Genomic DNA, 17,492 nt, shown 5'->3' on the forward strand with positions numbered 1-17,492 from the left:
AACGGTGTCTCCGAAAATTTTTACACATCACTTGGGAAGACAGGTGAACTAATATCAGTGTACTGGAAGAAGCAAAGATCACCAGTGTTGAAGCACTGATTCTTCAACATCAACTTTGTTGGAAAGGTCATGTTGTGCGGATGCCTGATGATTGTCTTCCAAAGCAAGACAATTCTGTATTCCGAACTTAAAAATGGAAAGCGTAATGCTGGTGGTCAACAAGAGGTTTAAAGACTGTCTCAAGGCAAATCTTTTAAAAATGTAGTATAAACACTGACAACTGGGAGACACTGACCAAAGGTGTCATGGGCTTTGAAAACACTCAAACTCAGGACGCAAGGGAGAAACGTGCTAAGAGGAAGGCACGCTTGGCAAATCCACACCGTGATCAACTCCCGCCTGGAAACCAATGTCCCCACTGTGGGAGGATGTGTGAATCCAGAATTGGCCTCCACAGTCATTTACGGACCCATTGTTAAAACCGTGTTTATGGAAGACAATCTTACTCGGCTACGAGTGATCGCCAAAGAAGAGAAGAAGAAATGTCTAAAAAGTGTGTCACCAACATGAAAAGTTTGGCAAGCTCTGCTCTAAACCATGTTAGATTCTGTCTTACACCACTGGTGACTTGAGGAAATGCTGGGAGGCTGATTTAAACATTATTGATTTGGGGGGGGGGTGGCATGTTATGTGGGTATCTCCAATTGTGAAGCCAATCTTTTTATTTGTAAAAGAAAATATGCTGAAACTTATTCATAGGTGGCATACTGTGCAGAATTTTGGGAAGAGGAAGTGATACAAGTGATGGAGGGGATGTGCAAACCCAGGCTCATACTGCCTATATATGGTGGGAATGTCCTTATGCTTTTTAAAATTATTTTTTGACATTGTTAATATTGCAAAATATGACATATCACTTGATCCAAAACAGGCTGCTCAGGCTCAGTTCAGCTGTTCCAAGACTCTTGTTGTGCACTTTGTGACTGCAGCTAGACTGGTCATTTCTGAGAACTGGAAATCCTTTACTAGAAATCAATTCACAGAATAGATCTCCCAGGCTGGAAGGAAAACAAGACTACAGACAATGTGCAGAATTATCTGAACTTTAATTTCTTACATAATGACTAAAGAAATGTTATCATCTGCCTTCAATACATATGCATCTACAGAGCATCTATTCTGGAATGAAAATATTTTGGCAACTCCTTGTCTTTTTGTAATCTATGTTGTTTCTCTCCCCCTGAGCAACATATTTCCATTTTTTCTTGTGTTTGTATTTTCCCAAGTTTATGAAAATCAATAAATACACTATAAAAAAGAGAGAGAGTGGCTTTGTGGAGACCAAAGCTAATCTTTGCCCTGCAAGAAACAGGGAGAAGAGGCTGATGAAGTGAGTGCAATGCAGTTGTACAATAAAGCCACGGGGTTTTCACTCAAATCCAGGACAAGTTTTTAATCTGCAAGTAAACAAAACGAGGGGGGAGAACTGAACAAGATAAATTGAGATAAACTTCTGCTCTGGGCTCAGGTAAAGAAAGGGCAAAGATGTAGTCTTCAGCGCCATTTTCAACATATCTTAGGCAACTTTCCAAACCTAAGAAAACAAAGAGGATTCTGTTAAGAAGAGGGATTATGCCTCCCATCACACCAATCTCTTGCAGAAAAACACCTAAATGGGGATTTTGGGTGGATCCCGGAAAGCAGACGGGGAAACAGCTTTTCAACCTACTCAGAACTGGTGGGACAAGAAGCAAGGGTTAAAACTGCAGAGAACTTGGCAAAGGTTTGTGAAGGACATCAGTGCAATTAGGCACTACTGAGTGCTGAGAGGTGCCTGGGCCTAGAAGGTTGTTAAAAAGTCTGGGCATGCATTGGTTTGGAGCTGCTTGAAGTTAGGGGTGGTGCTGGCTAGACTCTCCACCAGATCTTTTACAACCAGCATGCCTCTATTCTGTGCCTGCCATCATTTTCCTTGGGCTTTTCCAGCATAGTTCCCCCCATATGAAAGCTCCTGCAGAAGTGCAACAGAACACGCTGCTGCGGCAGAGACATATTAAATAACTGCGCCTCTTTGCTCTTCCTTCATAGAAATCTGGGCCTGTGGGCCCAACCTCCTCCCTCCCCCACAAAGGCACAATGCTCCATGACCTTCTCCTGTGCAAGAACCAATGAAATGGTCAGGAGAAGATTAGAGCAGGGGTGGGCGGGTGTGCTTGCAGACCTCCCTTTATTTTGGGGGGCTTTGACAGGAGAGCAGCACTGGAAACAGAAGGGTCTTTCTCACTTTGCTTTCTCTGAGAGAACTAGAGCTGCCTGGCCAGTACAATTTCTATTTTTTTTCTTTTGACAAAGTAATAATCCTAAATAAATAAGAATAAAATGTGCACCCCACCACCGAGACCATTCCATTGCAACTATCCAGCCTCCCAAAATTTCAACACCTCTTGCGATGGTTTGACCCCTTTCTGTTTCGACAGTACAAATTCTACAAACACCTTCCATTATTTCCTCAAAATAATTTCTCCTGCGCATTCCCCACCTTACCTTAATGGCACATGTTAATTTATCATTAATAGCTATATCCCACACCTCTTTATACCATTCTCCCATTTTATATTCTGCTTGCCCTTTCCACTTCTTTGCTATCATAATTCAGGAAGCTGTCAATAAATTTGTGAGCAAGTCCTTCGTAGCCTGTGAACCTTCCACCCCATTGTAAATTGATAATAATGCTACTTCTCGACTTTCAGCCAGCTTTAACCCAATGATTTCTGCTATCTCCTTAAACACCCTTTGCCAGAAAAATTGTATACAGATTTACACCCCCACCACATGTGATCACATGTGATCATAATTCCCAGTTTCCTGGCATCCTCTCCAACATAACACCGAAGATTCCTTGTTTATTTGATTTAATCTGACTGCCGGACAACCATTTCTCAGCTCCCCTCTTACCTAGAGAATGCAGATCAAGGGGCACTGGTGGACTTTTGTATCTGCTCTTTCAGAATCAGGATGCTCTGCCTTTGCTCTGGAGGCAACATAGCTATCTGGTCTGCCGTCAGCTGGAGGACCTGCATGATGAGTGCAGCCTATGAAGAGATGAGAAAAACGGAAAAGGGTGCAATCAGACCAATTGTGTTGTTGTTTTTCCTAGAAAGGACTTGGCAATTAAATTACACTAAAAATAAATAAATACTAATAACCACACAACATAAGGGCAGCATATTACATGCTAAAAGCTAGTTTGAAAAGATCTGCAAAGCACATTGTGTTGCAAGTTGAGGGATGCACAACAATTTCTGATTCCAGAGCCTTGCTCCTACTGCCACCAATTTTGCCTCCAGCAGTAGCCAGCAAGCACTTTCCTGGCCTCTTGGCACTAGTGCCACTGGGGAATATAGGAGGAAGGGGTAATGAGGTGGAGGCACACTGGTGGGAGTGCAGGATTGGCTCCGCCAGTGCATTTGAACTACGCTGACCTCCGCTGTGATTGGAGGTCATGTAAGCGCTGCCACCCTGTCCTGCTGACCCCTACTGCTTGCCTCTTCAATGGAGAACTCAAAGAAGGCAATAATGTTTGGCTTACCTTTTCATGATCCTGGGGTGTTACCTGGCTTTGGCCGGGACTGAACCCTCCAGGCTGGCCAGCTGCTTGTACGCTTGGTCCTGGCATGCCTCCGGCTTGCATTGCTGCGGCAGGCATGTTAGGCACCTGTGAACACAAAGAAAGATTTCTGAAAATGTATTGCCCCCTCTTTGGTCATGTGGGTGCAAAGGGATGACATTCACATGGTCTCCGAAAGCAGCTCCAGGCCCTACTAGCTGTACTACCTCTGAACACTGAGCTGGGGGGAGGGACCACGGAAAAAGTAAGGGGGCAACCTTTGATTAGAAAAGCACATGGGGACGTGGCCTGTGCTGGTAGCAATTCACTAACACAGCCAATTTAATTTCCGACCACAATTTCAAAGAAATAGACCACCACTCCTGCTCCCTTCCCCAATGCATGGATTTTCCAGCCAACGACTTAGAAAGGATTAAGTATAACTGTTAGGAAAAGCTTGATAGAGTATTAGGAGAGAATCCCTATTATGATTTCCACAGTCACCTCCCGAGCCAAGGACTCGGCGCTCTCTAGTGATCTCGCATACTGCTGGGTTCTGAACTTTGCACTAGGAATTGTTCTCTGCTGCAAAGGCACATGGCCTTGCAGGGTGTTTGCCTTTACCTCTAGCACAGGCGTTGGGAACCTGTGACACCATGCCCCACCTCCAAATGTTGCTGGACTATGAATCCAGTAATCACTGACCAAACTTTGCTGGGACTGATGAGAGCTGGAGTCCAGTAATCTCAGGAGGGGCGCAAGTTCCTCATCCGTGCTCTAGAGCACGGTTTCCCAAACTTCGGTCTCCAGCTGTTTTTGGACTACAGTTCCCATCAGCCCTGCTTGTCCTGCTAGCTAGGGGTGATGGGAGTTGTAGTCCAAAAACAGCTGGCAACCCAAATTTGGGAAACCCTAGTCTAGAGTTTTATCTAAGTGATCAGTCAACCCTGAAGCCACTTCCAGGTCTTGGTCAGGAACCAACTAGGGGGGCATTCAAGATGAAGATTCCTTCCTCCCTCCCTCCCTCTCCCACCTCCATTTGGAGTTTGGATTGTTATGCCAATAGGCTGGCAAGACCAAGTGAGGCTGTCCTTGCACTGGCAACAAGGACCCCTCGGTGAAAGTGCAACAGACCACGGTAGTCCCACATACCTGTCGAGGCCCCTGCGAGACAGTGGATGGCATGCTAAGAGGTCCAGGGCCTTGAATGGCTCCAGTCATTGGACCCCTTGGATTGGGACCAGGGCCCCTTGAGTCCATGCCTCTGGGTTCCATCCCCCTGGGTGGCTCCATTCCCCTGGGTGGCTCCATGCCTCTGGGGGGCTCCATCCCCCTGGGTTCCATGCCCCGAGGAGGTTCCATGCCTCTGGGCTCCATCCCACGAGACTCCATTCCTCTGGGCTCCATGCCCCGCATTTCCATCACTCTGGGCTCCATTCCTCTGGGCTCCATCCCTCGGGGTTCCATGCCCCTGGCATCCATCACTCTGGGCTCCATTCCTCTGGGCTCCATCCCTCGGGGTTCCATGCCTCTGCCATCCATGCCTCGGGGCTCCATTCCTCTCGGATCTCTTCCACCTGCATTGAAGACCATCAAACTTAACACATCTGATAGACGGAGAAGCAAACCTGGGAGTTACTTGCCCAAGTTAGGGGGAATTAAATAACTGATTGTACCAGTTTGATTTTTAATGTTTTCGTGGCTTGATTTTGTTTGTAGCCACAGAAGTTTTGCTTTGGGACAAGGATATAATTTGATCCTCTAGAACATGCATGGTATACCTTGTATAATTATTTCAATTTGTTATTGTGTGGTTTATTGTACAAGTTATTTTATTATCTGCATCTGTTACAAAGGGGAACAAAACATTCATTTCATCTATCACTCCCCTGAGGGATCTTTTACTGTGCTGGGATTTATACCGCTGGCATTAAATAAATGCCCCTTTTCATTTGACCTTGAAACCGTCTCTCACCTCGGGTGTCCATCATGGGACCTCGTGGCTCTCCCATCAAAGGCCTCGGTTCTCCCATTGGCCCACCTCTCATTTCGTGGGGGGGTGGCCCACGATTGTCATGACCAGCCATGTGGTGCATGGGGGGCCCCTGGTGAGGAGGCCCCTGGTGCGATGGCCCAAGGTAACCCCTGCAGAAGAGGATGGGAAGGGAGGGGGTGGAGGAGGAGAAAAGACATCAAAACCCAGTTCCCATTCTTCTCACACAGCAAACAAGACGAGACAATCTCTGCCTGGATTTCACCCCCTTCCAAGAGGCAAGTAGAAGGCTCAAATGTTATCGCATTACAAAAAAATAATGCACTGCAACAAAACATTCTGCACACATAAAAGAAGATGGCCGGCAGAAGGGTTCCAGCCTCGCTACCTTCCTGTTTCTTTTGTGAAAGTTCCCACTTGCAATACAGTGGCACAACTTGGACAATCCTGCAACAAACCACCGGGACTACAGCTTCTCCATGTGGCAAGTCCCCAGGACTCCAGAGGAAGAGACACAGTTGCTTCCTACTTGAATTTTTAGAATGCGAGCAGTCCAGGCTACCAATAACCTATCATTATTACTAACATCCGCTTTAGAAGTTCTAGGCCATTCTGCCTACCTGGGTTCCACTTCTCCAGTGACTGACAGCAGAGTTCCCCCACGCGGATCATTTGGGGCATCTCCCAGAAGGCCTCGGGGTGGTGGACCACTAGCTGGCATTGGCCCACGCTGCATGGGGGCCCGTGGATCCGGCATGGGCACTGTTGGGAAGGCAGATAGCAGGGGGAATTAAAATCATGGGGGAGAAGCGTGATTCCACTTTGTGAGCTTCGGCTTCACTTGAGAAAGAAGAGGGGACAAGTTGGGCTTCACAGAGGGCAGGTATGCACAGATGCAGTTGCAGAGAGATGGGTTAATTTCAAAAGCTCAAGGCTTTGAATTGGCTGCCACATACTCAACACGTGTTGCGACGCCAAGTCTTTGTTAACAGGAGGAGGCCAGGAGATCAAACAAACTTGCAAGAGGGAGCCTCCTTGCACAAAGATGGTGTTTCTCCCTCTCCCCACGATAGCATGTCCCACACCACTCTCTGAGCCATGTGGCCTATACTCCCAACATAAGCAGAGGCCTTGTCTTGCATACCCCCCGGGGCATGCAATGAGCAAGGGGAGCCAACCGCAACTACAGGTACCTTGAACTCGCTCAATAGAGGAAGGCCTGGCAGGTCCCACGGGAGAGAGCTGCAGGTTCCCTGGCCCGGCAGCAGGAAGAGAGGGAGAAAGAGCAGACACATCAACGGGAGGTGCACTTGCTGCATCTGCGTGTGCATAGATGCACACCTGCCTAGAGTGCCCCTTCCTCTTCTTCTGGCACAGCTCTGGAGACACTTCCCTCTTAAACAAACAGGAGGGACCACTCCTTTAGAATACGATTCCATAGTGTGGCAGTGCCTACACTTTGGAACTCCTTGCCTATTGATGTCAAGCCAGGCGCCTTCACGGTCCTCTTTTCCGCGCCTGCTAAAACGTTCTTGTTTAGACAAGCCTACCCAGATGACTAAGAAAGTTGAGGCAATTTTAATCAGTTTTAGTATTTTAACTTTTGCAAGTTTTAAAGTATGGTTGTAAATGTTTTCTTGACTACAGCAGCCAATGTAATGCTTTGTTTCTGCTTTTTATTACAATCGAAAAGAAAAGTTTTGTGCATCCCTTCCCCCTCCCCACCTGCGCACAGAAGGCGGAAGTAGCCAGCAGGGCTCCCGCCGCTTCCCGTCACGCCGGCGGTGCGGAAGGGCCAGCGGGCCTCCGGCCGCCGCTCTGCCTCGGGCCACAACGTTCCGGCGGCGCGGCTCCCGCCACCATCAGTCACCCCGCCGCCGCTCTGTCTCCCGCTGCCACTCTGCCTCGGGCCATGCGGCCCACAATATTCTGGCAGCAGGGCTCCCGCCGCCATCAGTCGCCTCGGCGGCACACCTTCCTTGAGTTGGCGGCCTGCCGGGTTGGCGCCAATCAGCGCCGCACTGAGCACTGAATCGAGGAAGCGGCCTGCAGGGGCAGCGCCCAGCAGCGTCGCACGGAACACCACCTCCTCAATCCAGCAGGCCGCCTTCTCGATCAGGTCTGCAGAGTCAGCATCTAGCAGTGCCGCACTGGATTGAGGAGGTGGTGTTCCGTGCGGCGCTGCTGGGCGCCAACCCTGCAGGCCACTTCCTCGATCCGGTGCTCAGCACGGCACTGATCGGTGCCGACCCGGCAAGCTGCCAGCAGGCCACAGTCTAAAAGGCAGTAGGATAGAAGAATCATTCCACAATTTGTTTTCATGAAAACAGTTCAGAGCCACTCAGAAATCTCAAAAACGAGCAGCGCTGATACTCTTAAGACAGAGCAAACGCCTGGGACCCGGCAGGCCGCCTCCTCGATCCGGCGCAGCGCTGCTGGGCGCCGACCCTGCAGGTAGACCTATGGCTTATTTTGGGGGTATGTCTTATATTTTACAAAGTTTTAAAATCCTGCCCTGGCTTATTTTATGACTACGGCTTAAAAAGGGGGAAAACACGGTATATAACAAATGTGAATGGGGACTCGAGCATGAGAAACACAGGTACAAACCCCCCACTTAGCAACAAAGCTCACTAAAGATGCTATCCTTTGCATAGCTTATTAAGAATAAACTCCATTCAACTCAGAGCTAGGCTACTGGTCCCTCCTTCTCAGCCAGTTATTACTGAGGATAATACTACAACTTGCCCTTGGAACCTGACAGGAAAAAGTAATAAATAAATGCAAAAAATAGGCTTATTTCTTTATGTCCATCAGATCCATGAGCTTCTGGAAGCATTTGGAGGTTGGAGCCTTAGGGCTAAAATGGGATTTGCGGGCTGGCTCAAAAAGGCAGTTCCAAAAAGATGTTTTGTTATGTACTGCAGAACCAGAGGTACATTTCAGTACAACCAGGTGGAATAACAAACATGCAGCAACAAATATATATATACACACACACACACACACACCTCTATATATATATATATATATATATATATATATATATATATATATATATATATATATACACACACACACACACACACACACACACACACACACACACACACACACCCTTGGCCTCCACCACCAGAACAAAGCAAGCCCATTAACTTTGTGTGAAAGAAAAAGGAGGGAGTGGGAAGCATTTCAAGGAGTGACGCCCTCTGCTGGCTAAGTGACAGAAGACAGCCATATGCTTTACCTTGACCACGTTCCAAGAGCATTGGACCACCTCCTGGCATGCCACCTGGGGAGAAAAAGAGCCATGTTAAGCAAAGGAGGCATTGGGTTGATTGTGGGGGGGGGTGCTGGGACACTCAGGGATTCAAAACCAGTCTTGTAAACAAGCCAACAACTACCCTGCATTTTATTTATGTTTACTAGTCCACTATCAGACTGTTGGTCTAAACCACTGAGCCTAGGGCTTACCGATCAGAAAGTCGGTGGTTCGAATCCCCATGACGGGGTGAGCTCCCAATGTTCGGTCCCTGCTCGTGCCAACCTAGCAGTTCGAAAGCACGTCAAAGTGCAAGTAGATAAATAGGTATCGCTCTGGCGGGAAGGTAAACGGCGTTTCCATGTGCTGCTCTGGTTCGCCAGAAGCGGCTTATCCATGCTGGCCACATGACCTGGAACAGGGGTCCGCAAACTAAGGCCCGGGGGCCAAATGCGGCCCAATCGCCTTCTAAATCCGGCCCGCAGACGGTCCAGGAATCAGCATGTTTTTACATGAGTAAAATGTGTCCTTTTATTTAAAAGGCATCTCTGGGTTATTTGTGGGGCATAGGAATTTGTCCATATTTTTTTTCCAAAATATAGTCTGCCCCCCCACAAGGTCTGAGGGACAGTGGACCGGCCCCCTGCTGAAAAAGTTTGCTGACCCCTGACCTGGAAGCTGTCTGTGGACAAACGCCAGCTCCCTCGGCCTATAAAGCGCGAGGAGTGCTGCAACCCCAGAGTCGTCTGCGACCGGATTTAACGGGGGTCCCTTTACCTCTATCTATCAGACTAGAAGCCTGTGTTTCCATGCTGGATGTGGAAAGAAGGAAAGCCTCATCTTCCTAGAAGGCTACTGAAAAAAGAAAAGGAAAAAGCATTCTACCATACCTCTTCCTCCAGCATTCTACATTGAGAAAGAGACTTTCCTTCTCCCATATCTAGCACAGAAGTGGGCTGTAGGAGGGGGGATGTGAGCAACCCATCCCTCCTTCTCTTGCTCCCTCACATGGAATTCTAGAATGCCTGCGTTGTCAGGCGAGTTGTTTAAAAAAAAAAAAGCTGATTTAAAACAGCAAAGTGAAAGCCCAGCAAGGCACGCAAAAGACAAAAATAAATAAAATAAAACCAAGAAAGAAGGGTTTCTTAAAATGTTAAAATGTTAGAAAAGGAAAATAAACAAATTGTATTGCTGTCCTCCACATCAGATCACTAAAGATTATAAATACCAATTACCTCAACTTTCAACCTGGCTAAACCGCTTAACCCTATGCATGTTTCTTAAGAATGATGTTCTACATTCACTGGTGCTGACCCAGAGTTATGTGTGCACAGGATTATAGTCTTCCAATGTTGCCATCCTGGATTCCACTTCTCGCCATGTGTGGCCAAATTCAGCCCTTTCCTGCCCTGAGGTTTCCTATATCTCCTTGCCCCTGGAACCCAGAGACCCTGAGTCAAAAATTATGAGTTGCCAAATCAATCACACACACACACACACACACACACACGAACTCACCTCCAGGAGCCAAGGGGCCAGGGCCAGGGCCAGAGCTTGGCATTTGCCCTGGGGCTGGCACTCCTCCCTGCATGGGTGGTTGCATCATAGGGGGGGCTCCATTGACATGCATACCCCCCTGCTTGGAAAGAGGGAATGAAAACAGATTGTGAGGCCTTATTCTCACTGAGGTGGGCAATTAATGTCTGGTCCTAAGTTTGTCCCTACCTTATTAACCCCATTTAAATACTAATATAACAAATATAGCTGCTAATAAAGGACTAATAAAAGCTCTATGACAGGCATCCCCAAACTTCAGCCCTCCAGATGTTTTGGACTACAATTCCCATCATCCCTGACCACTGGGTCCTGTTAGCTAGGGATCATGGGAGTTGTAGGCCAAAACATCTGGAGGGCCGCAGTTGGGGGATGCCTGCTCTATGATATTTATCAAATTATTTATATTGGATATATTCATGTTGAATAAAGGTTTAAATAAAACCATCATAAAAACAACAAATAGGAAAGGACATGAACAGATTGTGACATAGACAACTAGCATATCATTTACAACTGGGAAATAAGACTCAGCCCACAGAGCAAGGGATAAGATTCTACTCAAAGCAACAAACTCTTACTATTGGTTGTGGCTGGGAGGAGGGGACGTTTGGCTGGTTCATCTGTGCATTTGGACCAGGACCAGGGCCAGGACCAGGCCCTGGTCCGGGCCCAGGCCCAGGCCCGGGACCTTGCCCAGGCCCAGGCCCTTGTCCTGGACCCGCTTGCAGGCTGCCTGGAATCAGAGCTGGGACGGTCGTCTGCCGATGCAAGATTTTCTAGGGAAGGGAAATGGCAGAGTAAAGCCGATTAGGTGTTCATGTTGCGGAAACACATGGCCCCACCTCAGGGGCAGCACCCCCGCTTCCCCAAGGCAGGAGGCGTCGCAAGCATACCAGAGCGATCTCCGGATCCACAATCCGCATCACCACCTGGGCCTGCAGCAGGGCATAGGCGAGCTGAGGGTTCTGCAGCAGCATGCTCCGAGCCTCCTGAGGGCTGTTCTGGACACAGAGCTGGAGACAGAAAGAGAGAGGATGGGAAAGCACACAGGGCAGCTAGATTGAAATCCCCCAGCTTTTAAAGCAGGTGTGGAGAACCTATGGCCCTTCCAATGTGGCTAAACTGCAACTCCCATCAGCCCTAGCAAGCACAGCCAATGGGCAGGGATGATGGAGAGCTGTAGTTCAGCAATACTTGGGGGGGGGGCATAGAGCATTTCTCCCCAGTCCAGGCTATTATTATTATTATTATTATTATTATTATTATTATTATTATTAATACTGCATCATGCCTACATAAGACTGTTTTGGCTTCTGTGCTAGTCATGGTGAAATAAGCTTTATTCTCGTTGCAGCTAGAGTGAGAAATGGGTGTGGACTGGAGAGGAAAGACTAGCCTACATGGACTTCCTAGCCACTTACAGCTGCTACCAGGTGAGCTGTTAAAACACTTGGCTTGACTGCTCTCTGCCATGCTGTCCACTGACCTTCATCTGCTTCATCAGTTCAAACATCTGCTCCGGTGGGAGGCTGGCAACAGCCCTGCTGATGGACTCGGGAGCATCTTCAGGGTTCACAGGGTCTCCGTAGGGCGACTCAATGATGGGGGCCCCAGTGCCCAAGCCTAGCAGAGAAGATAGGGATAGAACCAGAGATCTTCATCTTGTCGTGCACACCTTGACTGGTAGCACATGGCAGTTGCTGCCTTCCCCCCCCCACCTTCCACAAGCCCTTCAAACTCACTCTTCAGCTCCTCTTTGTTCTTCTCACTGGCTGCATTGTCCACACGCAGGGCTCTCCCACTGAACTCACGTCCATTCAGGTTCCGCATGGCACTGAGTGCGGTCTCCTGGTCTTGATATTCACAAAAGCCATAGCCTTTTGGTTTGCCCGTCTCTCGGTCATACACCAATCTAGCCAACAAGCACAGAAAACAAACTGTAATGGGCAGAAAGGCATGAGAGGGAGGGCAAAGGGTTTCATGAAAGCTGGGGGTCAGGGGCACAGCAGTTGGGCTAACTGGCTATATATTGTCCTATTATATAGGAAGCCACCTTAAACCAGGTTAAATTATTTGTCTATTCAGTCCAGTATCATCTACTGGCAGCATCTCTCCAGGGTCTCAAGGAGACAAAAGCTTTTCCCTGCACATGATATCTCAAAGATAGGGAACCTGTGGCCCTCTGGATGATATTGGACGGCAACGTTCATCATCCCCGACCACTGGGATTGTGGCAAATGGGAGATTGAGTCCAATGATTTCTGGAGCACCAGATTCCTCATCACTGTGCTACCGGATCATTTTATTGGAGGACTGTAATATTTATATCCCACCTTTCTTTCAAGAAGTTCAAGTTGGTATACATAGCCATCCCCCCATTTTATCTTCACAATAACTTTGTGAGGCAGGTTGGACTGAGAGGTGCAAGAGACTGAAGGTGGGATCGTCTGCATACAAAGTGCTTAATACTTCTCAGTTAAATTTCTCAGCCAAGATTCCCCACCACTGACTTAAGATCCTCTGGTATCTACCACCACCACCACCCCTACTACATCCTCATCCAGCTTTCTCAGCCCTTCAGGCTCAGCTTCCCTGATTCAGAAAATCCTAACAGGGATATGTCTCACCGGAAACTGACGACAGGCCCAACCTCTGAGAAAATGTCCTTTAACTGCTCTTCTGTGGCTTCATATGGGATGTTCCCCACTATTGGAGAGATGGGAGCAGATTGTGAGCACCAGCAACATTACTGAAATAAGCTGGACATCTTTTCAAACATAGGTCAAGGCATACATCTTCCATCAGGAATTTGGAAATGGAAAATGGTTTTAGTGTTGGTTATTTGTTTCCCAGTCTCAATTACTGAAGGCACTGATTGAGCCGAGTTTTGAAGTATTTTATTTAGAACCAATCCTCCAGCAAAGAGTAAGAAACCCAAATTAGGCCCTGAGCACTAGATCACCCCATGTTACTGCCCAGCTTTTACAAAGTTTACTCTCAATATTAGGCAAGAAGCGTTAGAATATGTATGCATTTGAAGGCAATGACCTAGCAAGCAAACAGTAGGGCACCCCCGCCACACACACACTTTACAATATTTACTACACACGTGGAGAACAGCATACGTGAGGGAATGATAACCAACAACAAAGAACTAAGCTTGTTAGTTCTATTGTTTCTTTCAATAGCAGCGTGCAAGGGAAACTTAAGAGAGTCTTTGGAAGCATCCATGGAAGAAAGATTGCACAGTACTGATCTCCCACTGCAATGCACAGCTGAAAGGGCAGGTTGGGTAGTCTTTTCAGGCAGCACAATCTTGGAAAAACTATGTGCTATGAGGCAAACACAGTTTCCCTTATAATGCCTAGGGATTTGTATTGGGAGCTACTGTCCAAAATGTTTGAAAGGCACCAGCTTTGACAAAGCTGAACTACAGTTGACAGATGGAGGAGAGGTTGGAGAGCCAGAGTTGCCACTGCTCTTCCCACCCCCAACTTCCTTCCTACACCTCCTAACCTTCCTTCCCCCTCCCTTACCCATCCTTCCCTCTCTTCCTCCCTCCACTTCTACCTTTCCTTTCCCTTCCCCTTTTCGCCTTCTCTCTCTCTCCCTCCCCATCCCTACTTTCCACCACCCTTCCCACAGTGGGGGTTGAGCGGCGTGCTCTTCCCGGGCCCGCTCCGCCCTCACCAAAAACGGAGCGCAAGGACCGGTCCACGGCGGGATCCCGCACGGAGAGCCCCGCCATCTTCCTCCTCGCTAGCACCTCCCCCTTTGTTCCTGTGGGGTCCTTTTCTTTCCCCTCCGCCCAGCAACACAACCCACAAACGTTCGTTCCGCCTCTCAAGCAGCTTCAAGCCCAGCGCCTGACGTTGATGTTTTGATAAAACATCTCTTCTCTCTTCCCTCCCACACGCGCCCCGGCGCTTTGAAGTGGGCGGGGGGAGGGAGGCCGATGTCCCCAGCTGCTGTTTCTATCGCTGGAGGACGGGGGGAGGGAGAGGGAGAGGTGCGGTTTTTTTTTCTATTTCTACTTTGGGGAATAGCTTCTGAAATGTTTTGCCTTTGAGGCGCTCTCCTGAATGAGATAAAATGTAGGGTTATTAACGCCGCAGTCTGGACCGGGCAGCCTTTCATCGTGTGTGTGCAACATTAAATGAGGCTCGGGTGGTTTGCCCCCAACAAACATGGCGGCTTTAGGGCCTCGCTAAGGGGCGGTGGCCATAGCAACCAGACAACGAGTCCGAAAAGATGGAAGGGCTCCTGTCTCCTATTGCGACTGCTCGAGAGTGTGCCGTGGGCGCGCAAAAGAGAGCGGTGCGCAGGCGTGGCTTGTGGCAGGGGAAAATTTTGGGACCTTAAGGTCCACAAATAACAATATTTAGGAGATCCCGAGCCATAAGGTGGTTAGATTGGTCTCAACTAGGGCCAGGGCCTTCTCAGTGCTGGCCCTCACTTGGTGGAACGCTCTCTCACAGGAGACCAGGACCTGCGGGATTTGACATCTTTCCGCAGGGCCTGCAAGACGGAGCTGTTCTGCCTGGCCTTTGGGCTGGACTCAGTCTGACCCCTATGTTTTCCTCCCTTATGGTTTTGATTTGGGCTACTTAAAGATGAGGCTGCTTTTAAAATTTTAAAATTTGAACTGTATTTTAACCCGTATTTTAATTAATTGTTTTTCTTTCTTTTATGTCTTATTGTAATTTTACTGGTGTCAGCCACCCTGACCCCAGCTTTGACTGGGGAGGGCGGGGTATAAATAAAATTTATTATTATTATTATTATTATTATTATTATTATTATTATTATTATATTAACAGAGGTTTTATCTGTCCCGCGTGGAAGTGGGACTCAAAACACACGAGTGAAATTCCTCTGCAGCTGCTACAGATGCAGGAGCCTTTTCATCACCGCGGGGTCGTCTGGGGCATGAAGGGAGCCCTACACCATCAGGAGCCACCAGGGCAAAGGGGCAGCCGCTGCCCTGCTTTAGAACCATAGAGTCTACCATAGTCGGAAGGGACCGCGAGAGTCATCTAGTCCAGCCCTCAGCAACAATGCAGGGGATCTTTTTGCTCAACATGGGGCTCAAACCCATGACCCTGCGATTAAGAGTCTCATGCTATACTGACTGAGCTATGCCAGAAACCACACATTTCAAACCCTGATGGTTTTCCATAAGGAGTCCTGGGGACTGTAGTTTGCTGAGGCTGCTGAAAACTGTGGCTCTGTGAAGGGAATACGGCAGCACACACACACACACACCCCCGGGGCTTGATGTGTATTGGGTGCGTGATGTGGATCCACCCTCCCTTAACACTCAATCCAGGGCATTGGCTGTTGGCTTCCTTCTCCGTATTGGCAAGTACCAGAATGCGGACAAAACCATATTTAGTTGGCTCTGCCTGTCTTTGGCTCCACCTGCTGCTGGGCTGTCTTCCACTCTAGCAGCCTCCATGGGAACCAAGGATGGAGGCACCCAGGAGGAGCTCAGTAGGGCTGAGAAACCTTGAGTAGACTGTCCATATAAGAAGAAAGACAGAGAGAGTATTGGTATCTTCTCATTAGAGAGGCTCACTCTCCCTTTTTTTTCTTCACCTGGCTATGCTTCTAGCACAGTGTCTACTAGGAAATGCGCAGTCTGCTCCTCTGCATGTTTCCATAGAAATGTGCCCACTAAGACTTACTCCTGAGTCAAAAATACATAGGATCACAATTTCCTGTATTGAGGGGTTGGGTGAGTCCTTAATGCAAAGGTACGTTTTTGAACAGCTTGAGCTATTTAAGAAATAAATAAAAATGTAAAGGTATTATTCGTAAATGAGCATCAAGTGGGAATTTGAATCCTGATCTCCCAGGTCCTAATCCAGGCATCCCCAAACTTCGGCCCTCCAGATGTTTTGGGCTACAATTCCCATCTTCCCCGACCACTGGTCCTGTTAGCTAGGGATCATGGGAGTTGTAGGCCAAAACATCTGGAGGGCCGCAGTTTGGGGATGCCTGTCCTAATCCAACGCACTAACCACTCCACACTAGTTCTCAAGACCAGGTTACCTGAAAATGGTCTTCTCCTGCATATTCTTATCCTTTTACATGCTTGTGCCCTGTACATCATGACCAGTCAAATGTAGCTCTCTTGCACACACTCTCTCACACACAAAGCACAGAACATCTTCGAACGTGACAGCAAATTCCTGCCATCAAGCACAAGCCTGTTCCAAACACACTTAAAATAAGAGTACAGTCTGAAAGATCAGTGGGTCATGGTGGCAGGGAGTGAACACGACCTTTGCCCCTCTCTCCAGTAAGGGAAAGCCTGTTCCTCTAGTTGCTTTTCTCTTTGGGGCAAATCCTAACTAAGGGGGAGAGGATTTGCAGGGTGGCTAGTGAGGTGATGAACAGGGAATAGTTCAAGACACCTTGGTCTCAGTACTTTTAATGGCACTCCAAACCAGCATTATCACTGCCTAGCACATCCAGGTCAGAAGGCAAAGATCTGCTGGCTTCAGGCCTTAAATGTTTCTCTTTCTTTCTTTCAACAGTTTTTAAAGGTTTATAGAGAAAATTACAAAACATACTATCTTTTCCCTTTTTTAACCAAAACAAGTCTTTTAAATAGCTACAACAAAAACATAAGGGGGGGGAAATAGAGTAGGAAAAAGAAAGAAAGAATGAACAGTTCAGAAAAGAAGTTAAAAGCGAAAGATAGAAAAACATGATTCAGAAAATAAAGAACTTCCGATTCTTCATCTATCCGCTATATAAAAGCAATACTCACTTCGTCTAATCCAATATAACACCCCACAAAGCCACTTTCTATAAACAAAACTTATCTTAAACCTCTCTTTCCACTCTCTTCAGTACTGCAGCCTGCCTGCCTCAGGGCTCAGGATAGGGTTGTTGCAAAGTTAAAATGGTTAAACCCTAAATCTGTCCCCTGGGGTTACCTAATTGGAAAGAAGGTGGGACATAAATAATAATGCAAGATTAGCTATTTTCTTCTTCACTCTCAGTTTGGAATTAATAAAGAGCATACACAATCATTTTATTTCACAAATCATTGATTTCTTTTT

General features: G+C 47.7%; 1 protein-coding gene across 2 annotated transcripts; it reads right to left on the bottom strand.

Annotated features, from left to right (window-relative positions):
* Nucleotides 1-1,087: 1,087 nt before the first annotated feature.
* Nucleotides 1,088-14,209, bottom strand: CSTF2 (cleavage stimulation factor subunit 2). 2 transcript variants are annotated; one of them, XM_035135782.2, is made up of 14 exons: nt 14,110-14,209; nt 13,047-13,125; nt 12,162-12,331; nt 11,906-12,042; nt 11,313-11,432; nt 10,998-11,195; nt 10,381-10,498; nt 8,848-8,892; nt 6,221-6,362; nt 5,583-5,752; nt 4,760-5,184; nt 3,590-3,715; nt 2,956-3,092; nt 1,088-1,594 (listed from the first exon to the last, which is right to left on the bottom strand). In XM_035135782.2, the coding sequence occupies exons 1-13, from the start codon at nt 14,165-14,167 to the stop codon at nt 2,970-2,972; spliced, it is 1,911 nt and encodes a 636-aa protein (XP_034991673.1). In that variant the 5' UTR covers nt 14,168-14,209; the 3' UTR covers nt 1,088-1,594; nt 2,956-2,969. The 2 variants fall into 2 exon arrangements, with proteins under 2 accessions (XP_034991673.1, XP_034991672.1); XM_035135781.2 differs by having other exon boundaries at nt 10,381-10,501.
* Nucleotides 14,210-17,492: the final 3,283 nt, after the last annotated feature.

The sequence above is a fragment of the Zootoca vivipara genome, chromosome 13, assembly GCF_963506605.1.
Source record: "Zootoca vivipara chromosome 13, rZooViv1.1, whole genome shotgun sequence".
Lineage (NCBI taxonomy): Eukaryota > Metazoa > Chordata > Lepidosauria > Squamata > Lacertidae > Zootoca > Zootoca vivipara.